Raw genomic sequence first — 11,865 nt, forward strand, 5'->3', positions numbered from 1 at the left:
CGGTTGGGGGACTGCATAATTAATTGTATTACGACCAGTAACGGTCTTTTCTTCTATTTACTGTGTAATTTGAGATGTGACCACGTGTTGGGTCTTAGCCCCTAAACCGATTCGTGCCGCGGGCGTTTTAAACAGTTTCAACCATGTACGTGTGTAAGTTGCAGTAACCGAATAAATCAGGTGTGTAAATCCGACGTATTATTTTGTTATTTAAATCTGTTCGACCACGTGGAGTGTGACGGCGTGTGGGATGCCTGAGAGCCCACTGCGTAGATAATAGCGTGCCCGATGCTGAGAGCGGGCAGGGATTCGTGCTAGGTGTATTCAGGGGGAAATTAAAATCACGCCTCACATGGGCGACGTCACGACCCTGGGAAAGAGTCTCACATCGGTCCGTGCACGTGGCACGGTGGCGCCCATAAAACCCGAGCACGCATTAAAATTCAGTCATTAAATATCAGAGACTACGGCCCCCGTATCACTACAAACTATAAATAACCAGTGGTCCATATTTATGTTTCAAAAGACAAGCAAAGCTAAGAGGCCAGATATTTTTCCTGATAATGTCTGTGTCCACCTATAGTGAGATTTTGGATAGATGAGCAATTCATGCAACGTTACCCGTATATGATAATATTGATGCATGAAAATTGCTTGTATTCGTTCCGTTCCATAATCAATACAACAAGAATATACTATTAGTAGTTTCCTATAATTATATCAAATGTGCTTAGTGATGTTTATGTAAATTATAGTGACCACATATACAATGTTTCCTGTTGTTAAGTAATCAATGTATTTTATTTTTCAATCAATCAAAATAGTAAATAAAAGGTTGTTGTGGTAGCTATGCATCCCCAACAAAGTGGTCCCACCTGAAGTGACACTTGCACCCGAAGTGACTGCCACCCATGCTACACGCCTGTGTAGGGGTGTCCAATCCAACAGGCGCTCCTCCTTGAACAAGCGCACTCGCGCCCCACCCAGAGCCGCGCAGTGGAGGGGGTAACCACGTGACTGATCACATGACCTCCCTCCCCTCCGACCACCCAGACCGAAGTAGGAGTTACCACGAGGTTCTGGATGGTTGGAGAACAAAGGGGAAGGTGACCCGAGGGATATATAAACCCCTGACCTCGGCGCAGAACACCGGCAGAACACCAGCTGACGATCAGCAGAACATCGGCGACCAGTGGAAGAGCTTCAGCAGCCCTGCCTGGACTACCAAGAGGACCGTCACTCTGCCACTCCGGTATGGGACTTAACCTCTGCGAAGGGTAAGCTGGACTTAGTTATTTTTCCTTGTCAGTCGGACTTAGCCCAATTCACAAGGAGCAATGCCGGAGCACAACGAGATTGTCAGAGACCGAGTGTCAAAGGTATTCAACAAGTAGAGTGTTGACTGTGTGGCGACCAAGAGACTCATTGGAAAAGTTGTTGAGGAGGGCACCTGGCAATAACGTGTCCGCGACAGAGACGGACAATAACAGTAGGCAAGGATACAGGCAAGTGTATGTAGGTGACAGTGTGTTCAGACAGAGGCAGGCAAACAAAGGCAGTGCGTGACAACCACCGATTTAAACTTGTGTAAACCAGTATTGACACGCACATATAATAGGAGTGTTCACTCGGAAGTTACGAGAGACTACAGTGATGGTAACATTGTGCTCAGACAGAGGCAGGCAAACAAAGGCAGTGCGTGACAACTACTGATTTAAACTTGTGTAAACCAGTATTGACACGCACATATAATAGGAGTGTTCACTCGGAAGTTACGAGAGACTAGAGTGATGGTGCCAGGTGCGGACATCGCGACAGCCCAGCCAAGGGGATTCGTGGCCCGTCCTTCGCAACTCTCTTCATGGTCGTCAGGGGAACTTCAGGTTCCTGGACAGCAGTGCACCAACAAAGACCATCCAAGGCACGTTAGGGAAGTAGGGCACTGGTTGGCCTGTGCACAACCTACAGTGATAACCCCGGGAGTGACGCCACGGACAGGACGACCCAAGGAGTGTTGAGGTGAGTGTCCGCTTATATTGGACCCAATAACCTGAGGGGTCATTGACATGTAAATTTTGTTGTAAACCACAAAGCGGCTTTGAACTTAAGACTTTTAACACACAATAATATTTTGGGAAAATTGGGAAAGCACACGCACACACACACACAAAGACACACACAAACACACACACTGTAGCGGTACATCGCGTACACATCTACTGCACTACGCCCACCATGCGGCTATCAGCAGGTGCTGTCCCGTCGGTGTCTCAAATGCAGCGCACCCTCCAGGAGTCCCGTTAGCCCAGATGCCAAGGGGATTATCACCCCTCCTCCGTGCTGGCTAGAAGGTTGGCGAGGACGAAAGAAGAGACAGTTACAGTCTGCCTCTTAGCGAGAGTAGGCTGTTGTGCACTATAGACACATGTAAATTGTTAGCACGCTCGACCGGCATAAATAGTGTGCAACAGTAGACCTATTGTTTATTCTAGCATGGCCCTCCCGAATAACCAGTAGCCCCTCGGCTGCACACACAAACACACACACATATGTATGTATGTATGTGTGTGTGTATACACATATATATGTATATATATATATATGTATTATGTACTTAGTGACTCGCTATTGTTTCATAGAGGAAAGCGAGCTAAAGGACTTCAGAGAGAGTTAGTATTCTTTTGGAGGAGTTAAATATGCTGCCATTTTGTGTGTTATACCAATTATTAACATATATGTTATTTTTGTGTTGACAGCCACCAGGTATATTCAAGCAGGACAAGTCCAAGAACGAATATTAATATTCGTTAAAGACAACTTGAGTTTACCGTATTAACATGCTTTGCGTGATTTAAACTTTAAGTTGCTTGTGAGTGAGCACTGAGTGGTGCTAGTTGAGTGGAATAATTGTGAAGTTATTAACTTTGGTTTCGGAGCCATTAATCATAAAATGCCTAAGCAAAAACAGGTTGCGTTTGAGAAAAGGAAAAAGGAGAAAAGAAAAAGAACCAAAATCGCTTGAGCAAAAGCAATTAAAAATGCAGAGAAGTGACACAGGTATTAAATGAGGCAAAAAGTAGCCAAGAGAAATAAGCCAGTGGGACAAAACAAGCCTCCAAACGAGGTGCAAAATTTGCGCTTGAGCAAGCCTCTGCCGTCTACCTTGTGAGAAGCGAAGGGGAATGCAGGAAATTGTTAGGTAATGCATGTGAATATGCTCTCTAATGATTCGGATGTTGACATGGAGTCAGTTGAGCCAGTGGTTGTGAACGATGGACCCAGTTTGTTGTGGTTTGGTCGTTTGGTGTCAGAATTTTGTTTTGGTGTCACATTTTTTCTGGCGTGGCCGGCCGAACGTCAAGTAAGACATTCATTGAATCCATGTCAAAAAAATAAACTAAATCAATTTTGTTAAAGTATTTTATTTATTTTGTACACAATGTTCCCATTCAGCATGATGGAATGTCATGAAACAAACTCCTGGTGGCTATAGTCCAAAATACAGCCTACCAAGAATTTTGTTGTTGTTCATACTATGAATTGCTTTTTCTCCAGTTTCTCTGTGTGTGGACTGTGCGTATGGTTGGCACAGCTAACTTTTAGAGTCGCTCCATCGGTAAGTATGCGACCGCGGCACCTTAACCTCTCATAGTCGATGCAAAGCCAGGACACCTTGCTGCCAGATCTGTAGTTCAGGCTGTGAATAAAGTTGTTGTAAACTAGTTGTGCTTGGCCTCTCTGACTCCTCACAAACTTTACCACACCTGCAATTACAAAGAAAATATATAATTCCGGCAACTAATTAAGATTCAATCTAGTTCACAAATTCCTAATACCTGATAATACAGAACTTTTGTACAATTGTAAAAAAAAAGTATTAAAAGGCAATGAACACCAAAGAGGATGGTCTGAACCGAGTAAACTTGCCAAATGTAAAACAAGTGTTTACACAACAAAAACCATGAATTCTACCAACAGACTGTACAATTTTTCTAGTTGTAGTTTGCACTTTTCCATCCCATTAACATCCATCAAATATTTAATAAATAAATACAACGGAAAAAAGAATAAAATACTTTAACACTATCTAACCTATTACTTTTCTACTAGTCATACAAAAATTAACCAAAGAGTATAATATATGAGACATTTCCACAAAATTATTACTATGGTTTACAATTGAGGTTAACCATTGATTTGTGATGGTTAAATTTATATAAATCCATAAGCAACAAATGCATAAAGTGATAGTGCAACACAAAGCAAACAGTAAAAGAGTGAGATGATCTAACCTATTTAAAACAGAATGATTATAGCTGACGATTTATCCATTGAATAACCTAATTCCAAATTATTTTTTGCATAGTGCCATTGAAACACCATTAAACATGTTCCTATTCTCTTCCAAGAAATATAACACTGTACAAGAATGACACACACAAAAACCATTTTCAAGGGTGTATCCGTATTTTATTTTAATACACGTATGTTCAAAGATAAAAGAAAAGAAAAAGCTAAGTAAATAATTTTAGTAAAAGGGCAGTTATATAAATCAAACCAGCATTCTTGATATTTCATTATTATACATCCTTGATCCACATAGCCTCCTAGAGTTTCTAGTAGGTTATAAGTAGATTCCTTTGTACGACGTCTGGGCACCTCTGTGATAATTGTTGTTTTGTTTTCTGGGCTGATGCTTCCAAGGCCTTATTTTTTACTTATTCATTTTTTGAGTGTTTATCTGAAGCCCAGCGTACGTTAAAAAATGGTAGCAGAGCATGGTTTGCTCTTTGCTACAACTGGTAGCATTTAGCATGATTAACTTTCTGTCAGCTTTGGTTTGATTTATGAGCATGCTTTAATTTTATTTGGTATAAATGATTTTTGTTGGACTCTAAGACTTTTGTTATATAGTATTATTGTAAGTCCTAAAACTGGCACGACCCCTTCTTTGTTATTAAATTCTTTGTAAGTTAAAATTTATTTTGCTCTTTGAGCAAAGGAGTTCGCGTTCTGCCTAGCTGGACCGAGGTTAGCGACCGCTGTGCGCAGCGCCCACACACGTTCGTGCACTATCTGCTCCGCCCCCCTCACACCCCTCGGCGCGCTGAGGCGTCGTCTGACAAGGTTCAGCGTCCCGGTGACCTTGTACGGTTGTGCACGCGACGGGAGGATAAACACAAAATTTATTTCTTTAAATTCAAAGGCACATGCTCTCTCTCAGCGGAAAATTCTCATTAGATCATAAATATTATAAGTATTAGTATAAGTTACTAATTATCATAGGTTTAAGAGTGTTTGTTTTGTGGGTAGTTTGAGTTAAGGATAACATTTTAATATTTTATGAGGTTAAGAGTTAAGAGTCGAAATTTCTTTGAGTAATTTTCACGGCTCTCCTACGAGCCGATAAAAGCATCATGTTTGCCCCTGAGATGCTCTTGAAGGGCGAAGTCCAATACAAGCTCCTATTAAAAACCAATCGGACTCAGGTGACGCTGTCTCATTGAGGCGGCGCCTCAGAGTAGCTTCAGCCAATTTTATGCCAAACCTTGCTTACCGATTTTCCACTGGCATTCCAGGATCTGGAGAAAAACCAACAAGCAGATCCACATATTTCTGACATGATCCAACTTTGTAACTCAGGGTCTCAGCCCAAGTATTAAAGAATGTCTAAAGGGCTACTACAAAAAAGGTCACAACAGTCAAAGTCCTACAAAATTGTTTTTCCACAAAATCTTCGCGACATGAATTTTCAGTATTATCATGCGTCACCCTTAGGCACACATTTAGGTATTTACAAAACAATACAAGGGATTCGGCGACATTTTGTTTGGGATGGAATGCATAAAGACATCACCGAGCAAGTTAAATTATGTAAACTCTGCACCTTAAGCAAACCCGGACAAAAGACACAATTCGGTTATTTGTCGTTGGAAGTTGCCGAGCGACCTAGAGAATAATTATTTATTGATTTTGTGGGTCCCTTCTTACGGTCTAAATTGGGACACACTACCTTGTTAGTGTGTGTAGATGCTTTTACGAAGTTTGTTTGGCTGATTCCTGTATGTAAGGCTACAGCGCAGACCACCATCGCTGCATTAAGGGCCCATGTTTTCAAAACATGCGGCCTTCCATCGATTTTAGTCTCTGACAACGGACCACAGTTCACCTCGAAGGCTTTCAAAAACACGTGCTTCTCGCACAGCATTCTGCATGTCACAACCACCCCGTATTACCCCCAACCGTCTCATGCTGAGAGATTTAACCATAATCTGCGGTCAGCTCTCATCGCTTTTCATGCGCACGAGCACGATAGATGGAATACCAACAGTGGCGGATCCAGGATTTTGGTTTGGGAGGGGCTTGACTCAGCTGAGGCTAGGCTTTATCAAGGCAAACACTAAAACAATAGTGGACCCAGATGCTTTTGGAGGGGGCTTGAGCCCCTGGATCCGCTACTGGATACCAATTTGGTGTGGCTGCAGATGACGTTTAATTACGCACGCCACGAAGGTCACAAATCGACGCCTTTCGAGTTAATGTTCACTTACAAACCTAACACCCCTCTTTCCAATCTTTGGTCGTTGCCCGACCTATTACCCGATGACCCCAAAAACATCCGGGAGATCTGGAAAAGAGCCCATAAAAATTTGAAGTTCGGGCACGAGGCCAGTCAAACCAAATACAACAAAAATCGATCCCCTAACCCCTACAGGGTAAGTGACACAGTGCAGTGCAAAGCACATCCCCAGAGTAGCGCGATCAACAAAAGATCTGCCAAGCTCTCTTATCGTTGGATCGGACCCTTCCGGATCCAACGTTTCTTAACGCCGGTGACAGCTAGCTTACTTGATCCCAGCTCCGGAGAATTCGTGACCAGAGCAGGTGATTCTGGTACTCCCAGAAGTTATGTGTTTTGTATGTTAGACATAAGGATCCGCTTAAAAGAGGAGGAAGTATGTGCCGATAATGCGCCATTTCGGCACCATTATTTCTAACAATAATAAAAATTAGAATATTTCCTAATTTTTTTTTACTATCTAAACTTATATGCCCAGTTTTCAAATCTTCTTTGGCCCAGTGTATGGTCGGAGCTATGCTTCTTCGGTGTAGTGCTCTCCACCCCCCCTTTTTTTTCCTGACTCGTCAACCGCAGTTTTCTCCGGCTAGCCTTAGCCAAGCAGCCAGCTTCATATTTTTCCCGCTTGGAGCCATGCCCCGGGTGTTGGTAGCCAACACCGTCGTGTAGCAAAACGCTTGCGGAAGGCAACCTGCCACCCACCACCCCTTCCGAGAGACAGTCTGACATCGGCGTCTTTCGCCAATAACTCCGGTCAGGTTTAACAACGCCCAAGCACGTCTGTGTCTCCGATGGAAGCCCTTTCCCACCAGGGCAAGCGTTTCACTCCAGCACCCCCGCCCCTCCCTTGCTAAAGGTGTTGGGAGCCAACAACCCCCGATGACCCGGACTGCCCGTCCGAGCGCGATTGGTCGCCAGCATGGGGCGCGACGTTTGAAAAGACTCGCACCCGGGTCTACTGTACTTCATGCCCGCGACATCTAGCGAGAGTGGCCAGAACTAACGGGCAGCTTCCCCCTTCTCTTCGCCAGAGGGCAGCCGTCCCTTGCCCCTCCGAGCCAGCCATAAGGGATCGACTTGGCTTCAACTCGAGAGGTTGTTCCCCACTCGTCGTTACTCGCGACTCGCCAGGGCGAGGTAGCGGGAGGCAACAATACCCCCCCCCCCCCCTGGATAGGCGCAGTAACTATCTTTAATTAGGCACTCCGACGCCATTTTTGGACATTCGGCGGGCAGCATCTGGACAGTACGGACCACGCGTTGCAATTCGCGAGAGTCTGCCATGGTATTGTTTCCAGGACTTGGCACTTTGACATATAGTCTCGAACATCAAGGCATAGATGCCTTATATTTCTTATTTTTAAAATTGGCTGCCCGTAATAGTTTTTTTTAATCTAAATTTTTTTTTTACTTTTCTCGTCATGGCTACCGTGGACTTCCGCGCTGGGAGTTGCCAACTCAACTACTGGAGCCAGCCAACGTGAGTTCACCCCGCTGTTTTGGGTAAGTGATCGTCATATCTTCCCCCCCACCACCCTTCTTTTTTGCCTTTCCCTGGGCGTAGTCTTGCCCAGACTTAGCCGCCTGTTAGCCAGTCTAAGCAATTTGGGACTTTGGTTACAGGCGGGGTGCAAGAATTAGAATGGAACTTCACTGCCTCTAAATTAGCAGTCCGTGATTGGGCTCATGGAGTCACAAGATTTCTCCCCACACCGGTTGACATACATGTTTCTTCATAAATCGACTTCCTCTGGACTTTAATCTACAGTAATATCCGGTGCCAGGACCGCCAGTTTTCAGGACATAGGATTTGGTTAAATTCATTTTAAAAGCAAATTCAAAAAAAAGTAATTGTCTTTCTTTGAGCCTGTGAACTCACATAAAACCAGGGTCAAGTTTAAGAGATATGGTTGTTTTTCCTTTTATATGTATTTTGTTGCCGCGGGGCTCCCTTCTGTTTGTAATTAATGTATTTTAATGCATGTGTACTTAAAGATAAAGATAAAAGAAAAGAAAAACTAAGTAAATAATTTTAGTAAAAGGGCAATTATATAAATCAAACCAGCATTCTTGTTATTTCATTATTACTCATCCTCGATTCACATAGCCTCCTAGAGTTTCTAGTAGGTTATAAGTAAATTCCTTTGTACGACGTCTGGGCACCTCTGTGATAATAATTGCTGTTTTTTTTGGTTTGTGGGCTGACGCTTCCAAGGCATTATTTTTTACTTATTCATTTTTTGAGTGTTTATCTGAAGCCTAGCGTACGTCACAGTATGGCGTGATGGTGGTAGTGTTTGAGAACAAACTGATTTTTGGTAGCTTTTGAAGACTGACTATTGCAGCAGTTACCATGGTGCGACTTCTGAAAAATGTTCTACTTGCATGTTTATATACAGAGTGTACATACATGTTAAAATCACCTTCTGCAGGGGATTTAAAATTCTTTATGAACAGACTAGCGCTTTGTTTCTGTTGATAAAAAGAGTTCATTATTAGCTAGTACAAATGAATAAAAACTTTTTAATAGTGATGTATTATGCGTATTCTTAAAATAATCTTAAATGATTCAAAGTATTTTAATAAAAAACATTTTAATGAACATGAAGAAACAATCAATTTGTAATATATGTACACTGACGGAAAAAGAAAAATCCCAACACCAAGAAGAACTTAGTTTAGAGGAATGCAATGTACACTAAGCAAATGTCTAGGCAAAATATTTATTGATTAAAATTTCCAGGTCACAGGTTCAAGTATGGGTGAGAAGACACATGACATGGTGGAACATGAATAACCACTGTTGTCGCCACGATTTTGAATCAAGCATGCAAACGTGCATGCATTGTGTCATACAGGTGTCATAGTCATTTTGTGGGATGGAGTTTCACATCTATTGCTCTTGGTCAGTTAAATCATCGATGGTTGAAGCTGGTATTGGATGACACTGGATTGGTCTTGCCATTATGTCACATACGTGCTCAATGGGAGAAAGGTCTGGCGATCTCGCAGGCTAATGCAATTGGTCGACACACGGTAGAACACGTTGGGTGACAGCAGCGGTATGAGGACGAGCGTTGTTCTGTTGAATGCTGCGAATGAATGGCAGCACAATGGTTCAGTCACCAGTCTAACAGACGAAGCTGCTGTCAAGGATCTTGGGATGATGCCGAGAGTGCTCCTGCTGTCAAAGTAGATTGCTCTCCAAACCATAATTCCTGGTGTAGGTTGGTTCCAAGTGCTCATCTGACCTCCTTCTTAACAACCTATGGCCATCACTGGCACCAAGACACAAACACCTCTAATCTGAAAACATAACAGATCTCCATTCTGCCCTCCAATGAGTTCTAGATTGACACAACAAGTTTCAGATGGCAGTGATTCGGAGTTAGTGTCATAGATGCTACAGGAGCTTTAGTCTATTTGTTACTTTCTTTGTGTCACTCTGGTGCCAACTAAAGCTCTAATAGCTCCTGCACACGCAGTACGATCCACCTCAGCCATGCAAGAGAATACGGCGGTCTTCCCTCCCCGTAGTGACTCGTGTGCGGCCAGACCCCAGTCTTCTTGAGACAATGCCTTCTTGTGGACATTGTTACCAACACCGATGATTGTGGATACATTCCTAATAAGTCTTTCTGCAATATCATGGAAAGAACAGCCACCTTCCCGTAGCCCTATTACATGGTCTCGTAAAAAACTCAGTAAGCTGCTCATACTATATCCATCTTCTCCTTAAAGGCATGTGACTCACACCTACCTCACGTCAACACCAGATGATGACAAATGCTTGTGAAATGTACAGTGCATATTTAAAGCAAAATTAATTTGCAAGGTCATAGCGGTGCTACTAGCACCACTCTTTGTCAACTAGTACACCAATTTGAATAGGTGTCATCTGGTGTTGGGATTTCATTTTCCGGCAGAGAAAGATAACTTGTGCATGGGTGTTTGCATGTGTGTGTGCATGAGTACACACACACACACACACACACGTGTAATTTTTAAAACCCTTACAAATAAAAAATCATATATATCAACTTTATTGTGTGAGATTGAGAGTGTGTATATAAAAATAAAGAACAGACACTAAAGAGCACAGCCAAAGAAAAAACTTTGCTACAAAAATTCAATCATGACAGTACACGCAGAAACACACGCAACTATTAAAAAGGAATCAAGCCAGGCAAATACATCGCAGCCCTGAGTTGTCACTGGCCTTTTGATGAGCAATCTTTTAGGCTGCCAACGACCAGGTGATAGGAGATAGTGCTGACATCTCGACCTTTACATTTCCTCATCAAACACATGACTGCGCTTGCTAAACAAACTGGTGTGTCGAGAATAAGTGTAGAGAGCATACTAATGCATTCACAAAGATAATTCTGAAAATTGGGAGTCATGTAATTGAAGGCCATTTAGCTTAATAAGAATAACTTAGGAATGACAGCATCATGAATGGCTATTCTGAAGAGATCAATTTACCCATTAACATTTTGATGTTCCACACTTACCATGCAGTATCTAAATCTTCTTTCTATATCTGCTGAGTACAGACTACAGCTTTGAAAAATATTATTGTATGGCTGCCAATAATATGCGGACACATTGATGGGCATCTGACATGTAACAAAGTGACAACCACACAAAAATAAAAAATGAATTTAATGTGTTCAATGTTAAGGAATAATCAAGATTTTAAGAACAATTTTTAAAGAAAATTTAGCATATGGCACTTTCATTGCATACATACAACTAGCGATGCTTCCAGACATAGCTATTCTTCTTCATCTTAATCTCTATAATAGTACTTCTAATACCCTGTGATTATTCTTTTATTCTTACCCTTCCATTTTGCTGAAATTAGAAATCAGGATGTTCTTCACACTTTTTCCCCTTGATCAGGCACAAAAACATTTTTCAGCTCAAATTTTTTGACATGCCAAAAAATAAATATCACAAATGCATTTTAATTGTTTTAACTTACAAAGCTACTTTTGTTGGATGTTCCTTGATGTGGTTGATCTTGCAGTCTTGAGAGATTAATCAAATCTCTGTTTAAAACATTTATCTTTCTGAGAATATCCTAATGTAAAAAGAACATTTGCAGGCATCATACTCAAATAAAATAATTTAAAAGTGTTGTCCACAGATTTCCCCCAACCAATCAAGCCCACAAACAGTTATTCATTTTGTACATCAAATGTTCTGCAATAGATCTTATTCAAGAATGTAACTAAATATTACAAAATCAGTGTTTTGATGCAGTCTAAATCTATTACTCT

General features: G+C 42.0%; 1 protein-coding gene across 21 annotated transcripts in view; it reads right to left on the minus strand.

Annotated features, from left to right (window-relative positions):
* Positions 1-11,865, minus strand: part of LOC134546235 (protein bric-a-brac 1-like) — a 284,962-nt gene that overhangs the window by 108,360 nt on the left and 164,737 nt on the right. Inside the window, exon 6 of one of the 21 annotated variants that reach the window (XM_063388907.1) lies at positions 2,667-3,764. The exons of 19 other annotated variants lie outside the window; for them this stretch is intronic. In XM_063388907.1, coding sequence (XP_063244977.1) covers positions 3,529-3,764 — 236 coding nt within the window. In that variant the 3' untranslated portion in view covers positions 2,667-3,528. Of the gene's footprint in view, positions 1-2,666; positions 3,765-7,786; positions 11,200-11,865 lie in introns of those variants that run through there. One more of the 21 variants, XM_063388915.1, reaches the window with a different exon arrangement.

This window comes from Bacillus rossius, chromosome 1 (genome assembly GCF_032445375.1).
Source record: "Bacillus rossius redtenbacheri isolate Brsri chromosome 1, Brsri_v3, whole genome shotgun sequence".
NCBI lineage: Eukaryota > Metazoa > Arthropoda > Insecta > Phasmatodea > Bacillidae > Bacillus > Bacillus rossius.